The sequence below is a fragment of the Emydura macquarii genome, unplaced genomic scaffold (genome assembly GCF_026122565.2).
Source record: "Emydura macquarii macquarii isolate MOO-44397 ecotype Brisbane River unplaced genomic scaffold, CSIRO-AGI_Emac_v2 contig_1045, whole genome shotgun sequence".
Lineage (NCBI taxonomy): Eukaryota > Metazoa > Chordata > Testudines > Chelidae > Emydura > Emydura macquarii.
In genome coordinates this window covers 17,738,509-17,758,708 of record NW_027131182.1, presented here as the reverse complement: position 1 = coordinate 17,758,708, position 20,200 = coordinate 17,738,509, and the positions used below count along the sequence as shown (strand labels likewise).

The window sequence follows — 20,200 nt, the reverse complement described above, 5'->3', positions numbered from 1 at the left end:
TTATATATATATATATATATATACACACACACACACATACACAGAAAATAAATGTTTGTGTTGAATGTGGTACCTCTGAACAGAGTGGTATACAGGACCTGTAATGCCATAGGAAAATAGAGAGTCATAGAGTATAAAACCAGTCTAGCCCATTAGATCATCTAATCTGATATCACGCATCATTCAATTTCGCCTAGTTACTGAGCACAATACCTTGTCTGGGTGACGCACGCCTTCCAGAAAGGCGTCTAGTCTTCATGTGAAGACATCAAGAAATGGCGCATCCGCTACCTTCCTTAGTGGTTTGTTCCCTTCCTGCCTCATACCCACGCTTAAAAACGTGCGCCTTATTTCTAACTCGAATGTGTCTGGTTCAGCTTCCAGCCCCCCACTGGGGTTTTCTTCCCACGCCTTTCTCTGCTAGATTAAACAGCCCTGTAGCGCTCAGGATTTTCTCCCCGGGAATGTACTTGCACACTGTCATCAAGTCACCGCCGCCCAGCCGGACCCAGCACCACGCCAGGCCAGCTGCCAACGCCAGGCCAGCTAGGGGGGCGCCCCTGACTGAGAGCCCGCACCTGGCAACAAACCGCCATCACGAGCTGCGATGCGTGTTCACCACAACTGTCTGTCTGCGGGGAAGCCCTGCCCCGCCCCTGCAATACGAAGCCCCAACCACCTCTCTTCTCATTGGACCCCAGCCCTGCCCCGCCCCTGCAATACGAAGCCCCAACCTCTCTTCTCATTGGACCCCAGCCCTGCCCCGCCCCTGCAATACGAAGCCCCAACCACCTCTCTTCTCATTGGACCCCAGCCCTGCCCCGCCCCCGCTATACGAAGCCCCACCCACCTCTTCTCATTGCGCTCCTGCCCCGCCCCGCCCCCACTATACGAAGCCCCACCCACCTCCCTTCTCATTGGGCCCCAGCTCTAGCCCACCGCTGGACCCGTGGGGCCCGCCTGCCCGCTCAGCCAGGCCAGAAGTCCGCCGGACTGAGGCGCTACGCGCGTTTCCTGCCACTCTGCTGCTCCGGCTGCACGGTCTGGTGTGACTCGCCGCTGCGGGCGGCGCCGGGGAGGGTGGCGAGGCAGGGTTGTGTCTGGCCGTGCTGGGGGAGGGGCAGTTGTGAGGGACTGTCTCTAGGTTGCCCTGCAAACAATACAGCTGCACTCACCGAAGTTCTGGGGCTAAAACGACTCGTAGAGCACAGTGTAATTAATTATCATCGTTAGCCCCTCCCCCAGTCCCGGAGTGTAGAGACTGTCTGCAGAAAAGGCACGGCGTAGATCGGGCGCACACTCAGCGCTCCGCCGCTCCTGGTGATGGTGCGCACGAAGTATTGTTAATACGCAAATGTTCAGTGGGGTGCAGCAAAAGGCACCTTGACTAAGCCTACACCGAGCGCGTCAGCCTTGACATGCAACAGAGTTAACGTAACTGTCCATGTTTACTTTCCCCCAGAACCGCTGCTGCTTGCCCTGGGATGTGCGAGGCGGACAACCCTGGTAGTCCTCTTGTTGGCTCTCTTCAGACAAAGATTGTCCTTTTACCGCAATGAAGCCTGAAAGCCTCATGGTTCTTTACGAGGACGACTCTGTAGAGGTGCACTATGTAGATGGATCCCGACTGCTTCTTTCGCCCTGTGGCTCTGAATTCCTGTTTGAAAAGGCACTTCCTGCCTCTGCCCACCCTCTGCAGCCCGCTGAAAGGATTCGCCAAAGGACTCAGTTTGTTATTAGTACCTACCGAGTACGTGAGTCAAATGTCTTTTTCTATGCTATTGCCTAGTAGAGCGGGAATAAAGGCAATAAAGGGGAAGAGCAGATGGGGTAAGTAGTACCCTGGTATATTTTTACTGCTTCCATTAGTGGCAAACCACATGAAAAGGGGTAATTGAAATACTGAATGAACGGTCAGTGTTAGCAATCAAAGTAAACAGTGTCCGTTAGCTAACATGTTCTTCTCAAATGGATAAAAAGCCCATTGTGGATGGACAATATTTCTGGCCCTCAGTGTTTCTAAAAGCTGTGTACACATCCTAATGTTGATTGCTAGTTCATACAGTGCCTTTGCATTGTAGAAACGTGATAACCAACAATAACATCAATGTACAAATTATGTAGAATTCTTAATTGCTGTTCTCCCTTTCTTCCCTCTTCCCACCGCAAAAAAAGAGGAGATAAGATATTGATATGTTCTCACTGCATAGTCAGTTCCATAATATTGTGTATCATATTTTTTTCTCAGGAGCAACTCCTACGAGCACTAGATTTCCGGAACCAGTATTCTTCTTCCTTGTATTTACCTTCAGGGATCATACCTCCTGAAAGAAAAAATGTAAGTTTTGCATAACTAATAATAATTTTGCAAAATAAGCTTCAGTGGGAGTCTGATACAGTGACTTTTTTTAGTTTGTTTTACTTAGGCAATATGTGAGGTTTTTTTTAAGTTTTGTAAAATGCAATTTGGTTGATAAACTTAGGTTTAGAAGATTTTGATTGTAAGTTACACTATTAATTGAAACTTGCAAAATGATGCAAATATGTTTCAAGCTTCAACTTAGAGACCATGCATACAATACATCTACTGCTGAATAATAAAGATATTATTTTACATTTTTTTTAGTTCAATTTACGAGTAAGAGTAAAATCCAAGACTTGTTGAAGTACATAGTATATCTTCATTTTGGCCTGTATCTGGGGTTTGAAGTAGATACAGGAATTTTTACTTTGTGTAAGATGTTGGAAACTATTTTATGTATGTATGTATTTTGGTAAAAGCACCCAATATTGCAACAATGGGCGCGATGGAATAAGTTATGCAAGATTGCAAGTTGAAGTAATAATCTATACTTGGATGTAGCTAGGTAATTGAGGTGTGACTGATCAAAGGTCAAATTTTGACAGCTTTTTTTGGAAATAGGTTTAACAGGTGCAGGTTCAGATGCCACTGAAATATGATACTATAAAAGATCTAAATTCATTATTATATTTTAAATTTTTCTTTAGGAACACATTCCAGGCACTTTTTCCAAAAGAGATCCACATCACTAAATCACCACAGCCGCTGCCCTTGTTGGTAGGCTTGGAAAGATTAGATTTTTTTTCCTAAATGTTGATTTCACTGTACACAAACTGAAATATAGAAATTTCTATACATCATAATTGAGATTTACAGATAGGCAAAGTTAAAAAAGGAAAAAAATGCCCCTTGGAACTTATTAGAGTTTGATTTAAGGATAATTACTTTGTATATTTTGACACGTGATGTTGACAGTTTGTGTTTTAATGGTTAAAAAGCTTTAACTCTTTTACTCTCAACTTCTACTGTCATTAAATAACTATTGTCTGACCTCCCTCTCTGTAATTTTGAACAACTGTGAATGCTTAAAAATAAACATTGATACTATCCATTGAAATAATTTAAAAAAAAAAAATCAAATTCTGCCAAGCCTACTTATTGGCAATCTCAGCAGAGAGGAGAAGGATTAATGAACATGAGCATAGTAACTAAATTGCTCCCTCAAGACAAGATATGTTCCTGCTAGAACAGGAAGAGGCACACTTGAGAAGTGAGGTTAGTTGACTTGCCTTCTGTGCTGTCCTATATCAGAGATAAACAAGAACCTTCACACTTCACCGTCAATTTTCAGAAGAACTAAATTCACTTAAAATATAAACAGTCCATGAAAAGTACATTCTACTGTGTAGAAATGATTTTCTGTTCCTTTTCCTCTTTTTAGATTCTTCTCACTGATATCTCAGAAATCAGTTGGCCTAGCCCTAATGCTGTTGGTGCAGCAATAGGTATGGATAATGGCAGAGTAAAAATCTCATCCTTAGATGGTCATGCTTATCTCTGCATGTCAGAACTGCAGCAAGAGTTTACAGTAGAGTTTTTATGCAAAGTAAGCCAAAAGTCTTCAGCATCTTCATCTTTCTCTGAAAAAAACAGCAATACCCAAAACAAAGGTCAGTGTGAAAAATCAAGCAGAAGTTTTAGCTCAGAAATGTTTCCTAAACAGATTAGAATGGAGAATAAGAAAGATGAACACTGCTGGACTACAAACAAATACAGGGAACTGAACAAATCGAAGGACTATTTACACCAAATAGAAGGAAAAGATGAGACCCCATTGTCTCTTAAATGCTGTTCATTTGAATACGTGTGGGTTACGCAGCACTGGTCTGTTTCCTCATATCCAGAAGAATGGAAATACCCCTTGTCCTTGGCATTAATGTTCTATCAATTGCACACTGATAACATAGGTAAAACCTATGCAGAGAATAAATGCACTGGAAATAGAACTGAGGAATCTGATGTTTTAAAGGAAAGTGAAAAATCAAAGGCAGTTTCTCATGTGCTAAAAGCTTTGCCACTCGGCTGTAGTGCACCACACCTACACAGGTAACTGAGGAAATTTGTTTGCTTTTTAATTTTTGTAGTATATTTTACATTTCCCTAGATCTGAATATCAGATATTCAACAGTCTGAATGATAATTGAATGTTAACCATCAGAAATGTATATTTAAAATAAAACATGGAATACCCTTTTCTTACAAACTTCATGAAATGTGGCATTCATAAGACCAACAAAACTTAGATTAGTGTAAGAGATTGTAATACTAACCTGAAAAAAATGCTAAGTTTAATATTTTATATGTTATGGAGAGAGAATATCTACTTACACAAATATGCAAGTAAAAATAATGGGAATATTGAAAAAATACAATACAACTACTTTGGGTTTTGGGAAAACAATGCTGGCAAAGTTTGACAGTGGTCTGGACTTTTTTTGGGGGGGGAGGGGGAACTTTATGTATTTTCAGAGAGGAGGAGAAAGAAGGTAAGGTGTATATGTGTGTCTATATTCATATGCATACATCCATTCTTGTTGGCTGTTCACAAAAATGTAATTTGTATTGATAAGTAACTTTGTTCCATATAAAGGATGAGAGGGAAAGCACAACTATAACTTTATCAAGTTAAATGGTAATAATTGAGCTGACTGAGTTTACGTGAAACAAGTTTTTTTAAGGGTCACAAAGTTTGAACACTGTCTCACACACCAGTTTACTCTGAGACTATTCACTGACTGAAGAATAACTTCTTGGCTATTAGGGTGGTTCTCACTTCATCCACTTGCATTTCGTGAATATGCCCTGCTTCTTTAAGTGAGTTGAGTATTGGTTTTTTTTTTTTTTATATTTTATCAAAAATTTAAGCAAGCTATGTATGCAAAGATTTTCCTGGCTTCTTTGAAGAGTGTAAAATACTAGTAATAGTAATTAGTAGTACTGATAAACTACAGACTTATTGTAGATTTTCTGTCTTTGACTTTTGGTCAGGTGGAATTTCTGTGACTTCTTTCTACAAAGGAAACAAGATAGTGAACATAATTCATACCCTTTACTAATAAAAATTGTTTGGTGCCAGGGTATTATTTACAGGTAAGAAACAAATAGTTTATTCACTTTTGGAAGCTTGTGAACTTCTATGGGAATTAGGCTTTAAAAAGATGAAATATCCAGATTAAAATCCCTGTTTTGCTTCCTGAGGCGTTATAGTTAATGTTCTGTTTATATTTCTGCTATATTTATCACGGTTCATTACTCTGAAATAAAACTTCACAGATGGTGACTTGGTCATTGTGGTATTAGCTTAGGGGTAAAGATTTGTCATTGACTGAAAAACATTTTATTCAGTCACTATTTAATCATACAAACTTTTTAAAAGGTGCTTCAAAATTTCTTGTTCTTGTACAATACATACCTGGGCCAGAATTTTCAAATAAAGTTAGGAGTCTGAAGCCACATTTAAGACTCCTTATTAGAGGACTGATGGGGGTTTTTTTGTTTTTGTTTTTTGTATGTGTGTATTTTTTTAAGAACTTAGCTCCTGTGTATTTCAGTGAAAGTTGAAGTGCTTGGCTCCTCTGAAAATCACACTGCTTGTTTAGAGCTAATTTCAGCCAACCAAGGCCTGGTCCACAATACAGAGTTTTTGTCTTTATCGACAATACAGTAGAGGTGCACAGACTGAAATGCGCCTCCCGCTGATATAACTCCCTGCTATGGCGACATCATAAAACCACCTCAACGAGAGGTGTAGGGCTTGTATCATTGTAGTTAGAGGGCAACACAGTGTCAGTGTAGACACCACGTTCCTAGGGCCCAGCTGTCCTTCACTCTGGAGAGCTGGGTGGCTGGACCCTGCTCCTGGCTGGGTGCCAGGGTGAGAAGGGCAGGGAATGGGGAACCCGCCTTCTCAAATTGCCCTTAGGTTGGTGGAAGCACTCTTGGTGAGGACGCACATCACTGACCTAAGGAGTGTGGACGTGCACTACTGCAATAATTAATGAGGTGACTGTAAGTCGACCTATCTTTTTAGTAGCCCAAGTCTGAAAATGTTGGGCTCAGTTTCTAAATGAATCCAGATTTACCAGTCAGCCAAATTCTATTGTGGACCGATTGATTAAAATGATTTGCATATAAATCTATACAAAGTAACAGATTATTTAAATGCTTCTTTCACATTTGCAGTTTAACCATTTGAAAATGTTTCAGTTGTCATCAGGACACTGAAATGAGATAATTTGGTATTTTGTCTTTCACAGTATTATAGCGGAGAAGTAAACACTTTAGAGCTTCATTCTTTCTCTAGAACAGTGGTTCTCAGCCAGGGGTACATGTATCCCGTGGAAGACCTCTCTGTACCTCAAGGGGTATATCAATTCATTTAACTATTTGCCTAGTTTTACAATAGGCTACATAAAAAGAACTAGCGAAGTCAGTACAAATGATCATTTCTTACAGACAATGATTTGTTTATACTGCTCTATATACTATAAAGTGATATGTAAGTACAATATTTATATTCCAGTTGATTTGTTTTATGATCATATGGTAAAAATGAGAAAGGAAGCAATTTTTCAGTAATAGTGTGCTGTGACACTTTTTTGTCTTTTTATGTCTGATTTTTTGTAAGCAAATAGATTTGAAGTGAAGTGAAACGTGGGGGTACACAAGACAAATCAGATTCCTGAAAGGGGTACAGTAATCTGGAAAGGTTGAGAGCCACTGCTCTAGAATATCTTTGTCAAATAACAGTGAGCATGAAATGTTTCTGAACTTTCCAATTGTTTAATTCACATGAGCAGACTGACTGTTAAGGCCCCAGGTCTGTATTTCATTCCACATGGGCGTTTCCCTGTGACCATGCAAAGCCTCAGGGATTTTAGTGTGGCTTTTTGTGGACAGAATGCGCTGCCTACCCAGAGCAAGTTGCAGGATTGGGTCCTTGTCTAGTTGTAGGTCACATAATATTATGTGACCATGTAATAAAAGATCTTGTATCATATCAAAATACATACAGGCAAGGGAGAGGCAATAAGGTCGCTAAGGTAGCATTAACTTTGAATTTCCTGTCCCTTGTGGGGTTTAATCAGAACTTCTTCCTCCCCCCACTCTTCCATCATTGCTATATTTCACTTCCAATGGCTGTGGATAAATTTGTCTTTATGGAATAACTGCTTTAATATAATAAACTAAAAAAACTCTCTCTCTCAATTTTATAATACTAATTATACTAAAACATAATACTAATCTTCATTTTTAAAGGGGAAAATAATAAGCAAGCAATAAGTTATATTATTTGAGGAAACAAAGAAATAACTTTTCATGCAAAGGCTTTGGTGAAAGGATGTATATTCACTTCTAGTAAATTACAATTTTTTTCCTTTAACTGGTAATACAGATAGCTAATAACTTGTTTTGTGTTCTATCTTCTGATCTCTTAGGCTTATCCATGATAATGCAAACTTTATAGAAATATATCCTGGAGATGGATCAGTTTTCACATCAGAAGGAGCATTTCTGGGAAACTATTTCACACATTATTCAGTTCACAAAGAAACAAGACAGGTGGGAATCACACTACTTAAAAAAAACCAAGCTGTTCTACTACTTGAAAATTACTCTAATTTTCCATTCAAGTTTAGCGCCATATTTCATTTTAAGAAACTGCTATAACAGGACAATTTGTACTAAAACATTGTTCTAGTTTAGGTCACACTTTAGCATTTTGCATAATAGGTTCTTTGAAGATTTTTAAAAATCTTCATTCTTTTTTCAATAATGGATTTTTATCACTTGTGGATGAGACAGAAAAATCTGATTAGTTAGAACATTTATCTCAAAAATCAAGTAATTTGGGGAATATGGGATCATGTTAAAATACCCTTTTTTGTCTGTGTGAAGTTTTTTGAAAGGAAAAATCCTTTCTTAAAATTTCAATAGCATCAAATGCCCAAAGACTCAATTTTAAGTGGTAGCTCTCAGTTCATAAGTTGTGTTGATAAATTCTGATCTTTCATAAAACAAAACAAATAAGAAGAGGCACTGCGGTGTAGTGGATGGGTCCCAGCAGATCTGGATTCTATTCCTTGCTCTGTAACTGGCCTAGTTAACTTTGGGCAAGTCACTTCACCTATCTGTGCCTCTGTTTTCTCTCTCAATCTTTCTTTCTCATCTATTTATTGTATGCTCTTTGGGGCAGAGACTGTCTCAAATGTTTGTACAGTGCCTAGCACAATAGGTTGGGGGATATCCTGATTTTAGCTGGTGCTACCATAATATAAATAACAAAGGGGTAAGTGGAAAAGAATAGAAAATATAGGAAAGTGCGGCTTTTGTGTCTAGGATGCAGTTCACTTAGTGAATGACCACAGGTGGCACAAAAAATGACTCATTATTGAGATTTTATTACATCTGCAGTTGCAAAGATGGTCACAGCAGAATGTTGCAAAATGTAACTTGTTCTGGCTGTCAGGCTCTTAAAATGAGGGGACTGGAGTGTGTGTGGAAATTGCTTCACAAGGTGTGTGGATAACATGAACCTTACGTTCACATCCTAGAAGTTGCTAAGAACACAGCCCTAGAAATAGTTATGTTTTGTTCTATCTCCTTACTTGGGTTTTCTCAGAATATCTTTCAAAATCAGAAAATAGGAACTTACTATCACAGTTGGGCTTTGGTCCTAGGGGATAACCATGATGATAGTGATATTTGTTGATATGGTAGTGGTGATGCCTTCTGCCATGCTGAATAAGATGTATGGGGTGCCTCAGAAAAGCTATTCAAATAGGGGTGGCAACCTTCAAAAGCTTTTTATTTCATCAAAATTACACAATCAAAATAAGTTTCTAGTGATCCATTGAGGGGACATCACTTTGTTTTAAGATTTTGGTCCATTGTCATGATAGTTTTGTAACCTCATGATATCAAGGTATTTTAGTTCACTCTGTTTTATATTTTTTGACTCTGTTCCCTGTTTTCTCTCAGTATTTCATGTAACATATTTAGAAGATACAATGACTCTCCTGCCCTCTTTCAACCACTTTGGATACTGTTTAAGAATTTAAAGCAGGGTAAAGTTCCACACAACAAGCTTCAAAACTGGTTCATTACTTGAATTCAGAGTCACATTTACTGATAATGGGCCAAAATCTGCCCTCTGATACAAGTATTCGGTTTCTGTTTAGTCAGTGCAAGTTCTGTACGTATATCTGAATGTAGAATGTGGCCTAATTAATATGACTGCCTGTTCTCTTTGAAAAGAGATTCTTATTCATCCTTCAGGGAAAACATGCAGCTATAACAATTCACTGGGTGAAGGGATCCCCAAAACTTGAACCTTGCTAGTTTTTAAAAAACTCCTCTACTTTCTGTTATGTTCTAGAGAGAAGAAAAGATGTATTCAGCAAACAGTCTGCCTCCTGACATACCAGAAAGTCCATACTCTGTCTGTTCCATTATTACCCAGGCAACTAGGTGAATTATTCCTTTGTTTTTATTTGTATTCTACTAATTGCTCTGACCCTTTGGAAGGGCATTCAATAATAAAGATAAATAATTATTACTATGTTGTTATAGTTAGACTTCAACTGTAACTGTTACTATAAGAAATAAATTAAAGTAATTTATATCAGTAGTACAAGAAACATATGTAAATATAATTAGATTACAAAATAGACCCTGAACAATAACTGTGTGAATGAAGCTACAGTAAGTAATCATGTAGTGCAGCATGTTTTCTGTATATGAGTTATATATATATTTTTTTTCTTCCCAGAATTCTCCAATACTGTTACAAAACTAAACTTTCATTAACCCATAATTACAGTATCTGCTGCTGGAGAATGGTATGTAACTGAAGACTTGTAAATATGCCAACACTTGAACTTCTAGCATGTGTTTAGTAGGGTCTATACACAACAACTTCAGGGAAAAGGAGAGGTGGTGTTGGAATTAGTAGTAGTATTTGAAATTATTAATATTGATATGGGGAAACACCAAACACTAATTTAATCATAAATCTCTTTATTAAATCCAAAGGCCAAATGGTATTTATACAGTTGCTCTAAACACACCTAAAAAGCCTAACTAACAAGCAATTTACTACATCTAAACACTAACAAAACATTTGATCAAGATACTTGCAAATGGGCTAATATTAGACCCGTATTGGTCAGCTCCAGTGTGATCAGACAAGTATTAGCAATGAACCCCTTTAAGAGTTTACTTACCCTTTAACAAATAAGTGATGTCTTTTGCCAATTACTGACCTCAACTAAAAATCAATTTGAGACAATTCACCCTTATTTCCAGTCTTAATCCAGGTAAGATTTACAGCCCCTTTCTTCCCAAAGCCTGTTCTTTCTTATCTTTGTCTCCTTTCCCCCCACCCCCAACCAGCAGAACAGTGGGAAGGTTTGGGCTTGTTTCTTTTAAGACCGTTTTTCTTAGTCTTGTTACTGCAGCTCTTTATTTTATTGGTTACTTTTGAAACCATACATCCTTACCACACTACAAGTAATAATACTACTTATTGTTCTCATAGCCTTCTTTAATTTGCTGATTGGAGGCTTCTTTGTAGCACGCACATGCACGTGAGCACACAACACATATATAAAAATAGTGCTGAAGTCAGGATTGTAATCTTTTACTTTCTGTATTGCTAATTGTGAAGCGATGCTCTGCTTCAGCTGCTCTGTCCTTTGTTAGTTAAGTTTGGTTAAGGATATATAAAAATATGCGCAGACTGAGGACTTTTTTTACAACTCACACAATCTCTTCCCCCACCCCCTAGCCAAATTTAAGGTAACTTTAATTCTTAAATTTTATATTTAGCTTATACCCACCTGTAGGATAAGAACAAAGACCTAGGACTTGCTGGTGGGGCCTGAACCCATTCAATGTAAGGGGATATCAGCAAGGCCGAAAGGAACCAGGCAGAGGAAGAAAGTTACAGTGTGAATCTGGGTACAATTTAAATATTAGTAATGACATAACTTTAAATATAGTAACTTTTTTCTTTGAACACTTTTTGTCACATTAGATACCAGAGACAGATGGAAGAGAAATGCTGCCAGTTCTGTTGCATGAAATAGTTATTCCCAGTGTAGGAAGACTTGTTGCATATTCAGATAATAAAGTCCAAGCTCTGTTTTGTGATGGGATGACCTTGAATATGGTTTGGGATTTCAGTTCTTGCTGTGGAAAAATGCAGGTAATTTTCAGGAGCAGGGAAATGGCTGTTTCTAAAATCTTTCCATCTGAAGATGTTGGTGGTTAATAAACATGAAGTCCAAGGAAAGTTTTATTTGGTTCTGATACGCATAAAAAGCAAATTGTGTGGTTGAGGGGCCTCATATGAACCCAGGGCAGAAGTCACACTGGTTATACATTGTGATTCTGTCTCAAGCTGGTAAATTGATATTTCGTCTAGTTGAAAATCTGACGAAAATCCTTGTTTGCTACTGTTGATATATTGCCAATATTTTAACAAGGAGCTCTCAGAAAAATTTTTCTCCTTTCGCCTGTAATGACAGCCCTTGTCTCATAACTATAACTAAGGAGAAAGGCACTGGTACTTATAACTTTGTTTGCTATTATGTGGAATTTATCCTTGAAAAACATGCTGAGTGTATTGATAGTACAGTATAAGAGAGTGCTCAACTTATGTAATTTGAAATGGGGGTTGCTGTTTCAGATGACCCTCTCCTCTCAGAAAAAAGGTGAAGTAAAATGGGGTATAACTTCATATTCATTTATAAATTATGTAGTATTTCCCACTTTCCAAAAATAAGTAAATCACCAAGACTGAGTTGAAGTCCTGTCTATACTGGACAAGGAAACCACATTAATTTCCTCTAGGAAGCCATACTTAAGCAATCTTAGTAGGCCAGTGATGATCGTACAGCAAGTGAGCTGTAGCTGATTATTGTTAGCTGAGGACATCATTCTTGTCCTTCTTTTGCTTCCTCTAAGAAATTAACAGATATTAAACATATTTCCCAAGCACACATCTTAATTCTTACAAAAAGGATAGTTAAAACTTTTTAGATGAATTTTTGGCATTAAAGACCTCCTTTATCAGCAAATATTATTATAATGCAATATATGTTTCCTCTGTAATAAGTGACCCGAGGAAATGGGATTTCATATTTATTTTGTGAATCAATTCAGCTTTCAAGTAAAGACATTTTTTCCTTACTTCCAATTTGCAAACTCAGACTTGATGGTGGGTGTGAGAGTTGCTGTGTGATTTCTAGTTCATCCATCATCGCTGGTAATAAAAGACTTTTGCTATTGAAAGTTTAACAATTCTGCAGATAATGCACGAGCTTGGGGGAAGAATCAAACTCACTCTTCTGTAACTCTGTTTCCCTAGAATGTTGACTGAAATAAAAAGTACTTTGTGGGGGGGAAAAAGCATCAGCAGATGTGACTCAGTACACACAGAGTGAGGTTTGTTAAGAAATTGTGATTTCTATAAAGTCACTTCTCTAACTATAACAGAACTTGAGAATGGAGTCAAATCTATAATTTCATTCTACAGAAGAAAGTCGAAGGAATTAAAAAATTCTGAAAGACTGGAAATTTCCTTACATTGGGTCAGACAGGAAGTGAAGGGGTTGAATTTTCCATTATTCTCAGAGTACATGGAAATCAGTGTGGGCCATGCTTGGCACCAGGAACTCCCATTGTTGTTTTTGTGCTCATGCCACCAGATCACACCTTAAATCTATCGCCAGGTACAAATGTTTAAGTGAAGCATTTGCAGATATTACTTTTTTTTTTTTTTTTTTTGAACTAGCATATGTTCTTTCTGTTACTTAAATAAAGTAGGTATACCTCTTGCATTCCACTGCAGAACAATGATACTCTTTCATCTTTCTCTTCCAAGATAAATCAAGGTGCTACCACAGCATGGTGTAAGTTAATTTCTGCCGATGGGGCACAGCAGCTAATCAAGATAAACCATCCAGGACTCTATGAAAGGTATAGCTGATGCATGGAATACATTTAATACATTCAGGAATTCAGTATGAGTCTTTTGTGTCAAGAAATGTAAATAGTTGAATATGTCCCTGTAAAATAGACTGTAGAAAATGTTGTACCTTACTGGTTAGCAAAGATTCAGACTGCACAGCTCAGAGCTATAGCTAGTTAATTTGGGATTTTCACTTATTTCTTCATTTTTCAGTCATTCTGAATAATGACTATTAGGAGGTAAAATGGGTTTTTAAAAAACCTGAGAAACTAGAAATACATTTTGTTATTTAATATATCATCCATTTCCACAGATAAGCAAACAAAATATTAACCCAGATAAAGCTGGTGAATGATGCTTTATACAGTATTTACTTTGTTACTGACACTGACCTCTGCTTCCATATCAGTCTTTCTAATCTACTTGCTCTGATTACTGCAACCCTCTTGTAGAGACCATCAGTAGCCTGCTGTGTTGCATGTTAGTAGAGAATGCTCACATATGCTGATTTCAGTCTGGACTTGTGTTTACTTATTTATTTTTGCCAACCTTGTTAGTTTTCTTGTATTGCTACTCTGGAGAATAAGAGGGAGATATGTATTTTTTAGGAATGAATATATATACTGGATATTTTATCTAGCTGCAGGGATTTAAGTCTGAAGGCGCTATTAGGAAGAGTAAATAGGCAATGAAATAACGACAGATTAAAATCTCTGTGAAAAATACTTCAAGGATCCTTAAAGATAAATTTGTGGGCTGTTTATAGAAATATGCCTGCCTATGTGCCTGGCTGGAGCACAGGCTTATTTTTTCAGGACTGAGACCTAAGATCAAAAGACATTCAACTGTTAGCCTCTTGCCCTCTAGGAAGGGTTTAAGAGGTCAGCAACTGTTTGGGGGCAGAAACTTCAAGAAACACTGAGAGAAACTGCAGTTGGGCAGCCTGTCCCTCCCAACCCAGAAGCAGGGGTACCTGGCCTGAGTGAAACTTATTCTTTCTTTGCAAGTTTTAATAAGATTTGGGTAAGACTGAAGCATATAGGCCTCTCATTGTTTTAACCCTTTTCTCTGCTGGTTATAAACCTTTGGGTGAATAAACAAATTGGTTTTGAAAAAGTTCCCTTTGGGAGATGTGACCAGTAGCTGATTATGTTGACTCAAAGGAAGTGTCCTGCAGAGGCCAAGCCCATAGTTAGAAGAGCCACAGTTGGTAAACAGGGCCTGCAACTCAGAGATCCAGTCTGTGTGGTGGAACTATGGCGTTGTCCACCCTTAACAGAGGTGAAGAAAACAGAGCCTGTCTCCTGAGGGACAAGAGTGACTGTCCAGGGATGTAAAGTTCAGCTCACCCTAAAACTATAATGCTACTTTTATTTGGTTTTTTTGGGGCTCAAATAGTGTATCCTAAGCAAAAGAGCTAAGGAGAACACTTGTTCTTTGTTTAGATACATCTGATATCCTTAACTATTTATATGGTTCAAAAAGGTGCTTAACTTAAATTCTCTGAGAATTATTTTTCTACAAATATTAATGCAAATTTGACCAGGCAGCAATTCTTGAATTATTTTAATGTTTTCTGATATTACTTCCATAAATTTCTTAAGACCAAGTTCTACTCACCATGATCATACAGTCTGATTGAAGCTAGTGGGACTGCTGCTGCTGTGAATATGCAAATGAGACAAGCAGAATTTAAAGTTAATTATGCAATTTAACAGCTTGTTGTTTTTCTAAAATAAAAACCATGTCCTTATCCACTGTTTGTTAGGCAGCTACTCAGGATGTCCAGATGCTGTTATGTAATATCTTACATTTATGTAGCTCATCTCATAACAAAGATTATCCAAATAACTTGACAAACTATTACACACCATATATTGTATACAACTAACAAAGAAATTACTTGATGACTGAACCAGGTGGACAGCTGGCACCCTTCACAATGTAGGAGTGGGGAAACTGTGCTTAAATACAACCTATGGCAACCTGTATTCTTACAAAAATTTCTATGGACTCTTTAATGTCCAGGTAGAGCAAACAGTACCTCAGTTTTAAAGTTGCATTCAAAACGCACATGTATATCAAACTGAATGGAACTTAATTCATGGAACTCCTACATTGTGAAGATTAAGGGCTGAGTTGACCACATAGCATTCAAGAATGGTTTGTGGTTCCAGCGAGTTTTGGCATATGAAAGCTGACACTTTAGACCACTAAACTGTCCCTTTCTACCTGCAATATTTAATCTCATCTTTCTTCTAATACCTGAAACTCTAAAAAGTGCTTTACAAGCAATGAGTTAAAAGTAAAGTAGTGTTTAGGTTTTTTTAACCATAATTAGTGTACTCAGTTGTACAGTAAGGTTCTTTTCATGTATATGTGGGATTTGTAAAAGGACAGTTTGTTCACTGGGTAATTGCTTATTGATTCTGGATGGTTTCTTGTTTTGCTCTTTTATTAAATTCACATAAGACTATCATTGAGGTTAGCTCTATTTCATTCCATCCCTTACTCCAAGTTTATTGTTTAATGCTGTCAACTTGCTTTTCAATTTAATTAAGGAGTATTTGTCTGCTCTAAATGATTATTTCTTCTTTTTTTAATGAATTGTCTTTATACAGATACATCAGGACGGTAGTAACATGGTGCAGAAGTTTGACGATAATGGAGAGACTTCCTGCAACTGAGAGAAACTGGTATTCATCACATATGTGATACTGTTCAGAATACAGAAGGAAACCACCAAAGTTTTAAACCCTAAATATGACATACTGTACTTTTTTAAAGATGAGAAATTTAAACCCACTTATTTTATGTGACTTCACATAATTTTTCTTACAATATTTTAAACTATACAGGCAGCTTGTATTTAAGCAGAGGCTTGTTTCCTCATGTCTATTTTCTATTTTTGTATTGAAGTCATATGCTGATGCTTTCGCCAAAGCAGAAGACAAATATTAAACAATGTTTTGACTTTGTTGCAAGATCAGAGAAACTGGGTCATAGGAGAATCATCCTTATTAAAACATAAAATACTTCCATAATAGCATTGGAAATCCAGAAAATTCTACTCTAAAGATAGTCTGTCTTTTTTCCGAAAAATATATGCTTCCTTGTGATATTCTATTTCTATAAAGATCTTGTAATCAGAAGAACAAAATCTTTCACATTTTAAATTCCATATACCCACCATCATTTTGGGAAATGCTCAGATAGCATGATAATAAGCCCTAAAAACACAGATTATAAATACTTACTTTGAAATGTAGGTGATGGCTTTGTACTCTTCCTGTTGGTAAAGATTTAGTTTAATAGCCACTATTCTGACCCCACAGGAACACATTTTGTGCTTCTATGGAATCTGTGACAGTTGTAAAGGGACTACTTAATCATACTTCTGTCTAAAATATTTTTACAAACTGTTACAAGTAACATCTAAAATTATTATTTCAGAGATAGTTGAGGAAAAAAAATCTTTGTTTAATTTCTGCACTTCACAGCATTTTATATAAGCAATTTATATACAGTTTTCCCTTTGTCTCTTTTAACAGCAAAAGAGACAATTATTTTTTAAAAAATAGGGAAATGTGATCACAAACCTGCAGTAATTAGCAGAGATTTTAGGGGCAGGTGTAGTACTTTGAAAGTACTTCCCAACGGACCTTATAACTTAACTAGGCTTATAACTGTGTCCTTTTTAATTTTTAGATATTATTCCCCAGAATTCTAATGACATTTAAGAACATTGCTACACAAATATAATTTGGCATTAAAAGCTCTATATAGACTGAATCTATCAATTCCTATTCATTCAAATTATAAGGGTTTCAATGGTTGCCAAATGGACAAAGATAAAATAGGCAGGGGAGAATATTCTCCAAGTAGAGCCCTTATCCTGCAAACAATTGCACACATTTAACTTTATCCACGAGGGGAGGAAAAAGCGAGTAATTTTTTTTTTACTTGTACAAGTCCTCTATAAAACTGCATAAGGAAATAAAATTATAAGGTCAAAAATACACCTAAGAAACTTCATTATCTATCCTACTATATAAAGTAAGTTTTAATCTTTTTTAATTTTTTTTTTTAACAGGTCTGTTGTTGCTGAACTTGAGAAAATAGAAAGATTTAACTGTATCCTTTCAACAAATATTTCTTTAGCATATTTTGAATGTACATAAGGCAAAACATTCATTGGATAGTGTTTAATGACCCTATGTCCCTTTATTCTTTTCATTGCATAGGTCTCTCCTTTCAATGGTTTCTATTTAAAAAAAAAAAAATTCTGCCCAGTTATTTATCCGAGGTATGCTCCTCCACGTCACATCACTGGAAACTCCAAAAAAAAAAAAAAAAAAAAAAAAAAAAAAGGTGGCAGAAGAACACACACAAATCCTCAGAATAGACTAGGACTATGTCTACACTTGCAGCCAAATTCAGTGGCAGTCAACAGGAGATACGCAAGCTACATAGAGTAGCTTGTGTATCTCCCATTGAGTTGCTAACTTCTACTTACTGCGGTGTCTTCAGTTCACTGTACCAACGGGAAATCCCTTCCTGTCAACGCAGCGTTACTCCAACCCAGAAATCGACCGTATTACTCCACCTCCGCCAGGTGATTGAGCAGAAATGTAGACCCACTCCATCAATCCAGATAAATCGATCTGATGGCAGCGAATCTACCACTGTCAGTCTAGACATAGCCTAGCTCTATTGTTGTTCAAACTTCTATATTGGATCTTTTTACTAACCTTTTCTTGTAAAGAGGAATGATGCATGTGTCTTTTGGGCATAGGCTTGGAATAGATGACAGTTATCAAGTGCCTCTGCATTGCTCCATTGTTTAGCCAGCTGCAAAAAAGCTGTTATTTCATATACTCAAAACACCATTTAATTATCCCTAAATTTACATTATTTTTTTAATGTGCAATGTTAATTCCTTTAGACTGTGCAATCTGACATCTCTCGATGGTTTTTCTTTTAAGTACACTTTCTAATACAGAAAAATACTCATTTTATATACAGATTTGATTGAAATGTGGAAATTTTAAAGAAGTTTCACTTATTTGATTTTATTGCTTTATTGGTTACAGTATGCTATAGCAAACCACTTAATTGAGAACAATGGTTAAAATATTTTAAAAGCATTTATTTCCTTATTAGAGGGGAGACAAAACAGTTGAAAATTTCCTTAAAAAGCAATTGCTAGTCTTACTGGAGAACAGCAATGTTCCAAACAAGAATTCGGCTGCAAAACATAATCCATCTCATATTACTGACAGACCACCAGAAAACAGTTTACCTGAGGATATCAGTAAAAGGAGCGTATCAGAGGCTTTGGAAAAAACTTCAAAAGTCATTCAAGATATTGAATCTCTCCTACTGTCCTCTGGGAAGTGACTCTTGAGCAAGCACTTGAAAGACTGGCATTATTTAAAATGTTTTTGGGCTCTATCCTGCAGTCTTGTGCATCAAGTGGCATTTTTGGTTGTGCAGGGAATGAAGATCAGGCCCTAAGAGTTGGAAGCCTGAGATTTTTGTTCTGAATAATTGACTTTGATCTACTGTAACAACAGAATACTTAACATGCCATACAGACATACAAAGGATAGAACAGAAATGGAGTATATTTATGTAGTCTTGTTCTGTTTAGAGCGAGAGCTTGAGTATCTTAATAGAAATTAAAATGACAATGCATGTTTGTAAATTCTAACATATTTAATTATATACAGAATTGTTTTAATCAGTTGAGGTATGCTGGTAAATAACTACACTATCAATTTGGTTAAGCAATTTTTAAATTTGAAAATGTTTTAATTTTTAAGAGATCAGAGGAATAGTCAAGATGGACATCAAACTATTTCTGCTCATATTATTTTACAATAAAAGTATTTTTTTAAAAGAACATTTTGAAAATAAAGCTTCTCTAACTGTTGGTTGTTTTTCATTTAATTACTATTTTCTTATAGTACCCTACCCACATGAAACTTATTTCTTTACAGGTTATTGTACTTTTATATATACTGTAGGTAAAGGCTTCTAGCTCATCTTGTCTGTTCCTAACCTTATCATCCAAACACTACTATACAGGACTTTTCCTGCCAGAATATTCTCTGCTGCTTTGTCTAGCCAGGTGTTAAATTACTAATGAAAAGAGGCTTCCCGTAACAAAATTATTTCCAAAGCCCACAACACTCCAATAGTTCATAATATAGTCTGACAATTTTCAGCGTGACCAAGCAGCTTTGTTAGTAGTGATATTTTGGAGCACTCTTCCCGAATTTGGGAGTTAGAAAAGATCATCAATACCTTAATTTTGGAATATTAAACACTGATTGCTTGAAGTTTTTGGTTTTTTTTGAAGTTCATAATGCTGCTGCTCTGTAGATGATGTACAGACACTAGAAAGGAGCAAGAGGAGGGACAAAAATGATCTAAGACATGGAATGCAAGCTATCTGATCAGTGGCTGAAGGCACTGGGTACATTTAGTTTGAAAAAAAAAAGAGATGGGGGGCCACATGATAACAGTCTTCAAATAACTTAAAAGGCTCTCATAAAAGATGGGGGAAAGTTGTTCTCTTGCGGGGGGTGGGGGGCAGGATGAGCCAATGGGTTCAAACTATAGCACAGCAGCTTTAGATTAAATCTTAGGAAAAGCTTCTGAAGAGTAGACCAGTGAACCAGATTGCCCTGGGCTGGTTGTGGACTCTCCCTCACTGAAGGTTTCGAAAGGAGGGGGGACAGCCATCTGTCTTGGAGACCTTAGCTACAACAACTGCTGGATCTGTGCATGGGCTTAGCCTAGATGATGGGGTGGTTGGTCCCTTTTAGCTCTATGGTTCTAGGAGTCTGATTCTCACC

At 37.1% G+C, this 20,200-nt stretch overlaps 1 protein-coding gene and 1 long non-coding RNA gene across 3 annotated transcripts; one reads left to right on the top strand and one right to left on the bottom strand.

The window, feature by feature from the left end:
• The first annotated feature begins 963 nt into the window (after positions 1 to 963).
• Positions 964 to 19,273, top strand: CUNH5orf34 (chromosome unknown C5orf34 homolog). Of its 2 annotated transcripts, none has more exons than XM_067545597.1 (13): positions 964 to 1,046; positions 1,463 to 1,750; positions 2,249 to 2,338; positions 3,744 to 4,408; positions 5,351 to 5,452; positions 7,801 to 7,924; positions 9,741 to 9,832; positions 10,134 to 10,203; positions 11,400 to 11,570; positions 13,251 to 13,345; positions 15,959 to 16,033; positions 17,431 to 17,471; positions 18,547 to 19,273. In XM_067545597.1, the coding sequence occupies exons 2-13, from the start codon at positions 1,556 to 1,558 to the stop codon at positions 18,735 to 18,737; spliced, it is 1,911 nt and encodes a 636-aa protein (XP_067401698.1). In that variant the 5' UTR covers positions 964 to 1,046; positions 1,463 to 1,555; the 3' UTR covers positions 18,738 to 19,273. The 2 variants fall into 2 exon arrangements, with proteins under 2 accessions (XP_067401698.1, XP_067401697.1); XM_067545596.1 differs by having other exon boundaries at positions 1,005 to 1,326.
• LOC137151246 (uncharacterized) lies at positions 10,365 to 18,728 on the bottom strand. Its single transcript, XR_010919218.1, has 2 exons — positions 14,958 to 18,728; positions 10,365 to 11,554 (listed from the first exon to the last, which is right to left on the bottom strand). It is a non-coding gene; the product is annotated as an uncharacterized lncRNA (long non-coding RNA).
• Positions 19,274 to 20,200: the final 927 nt, after the last annotated feature.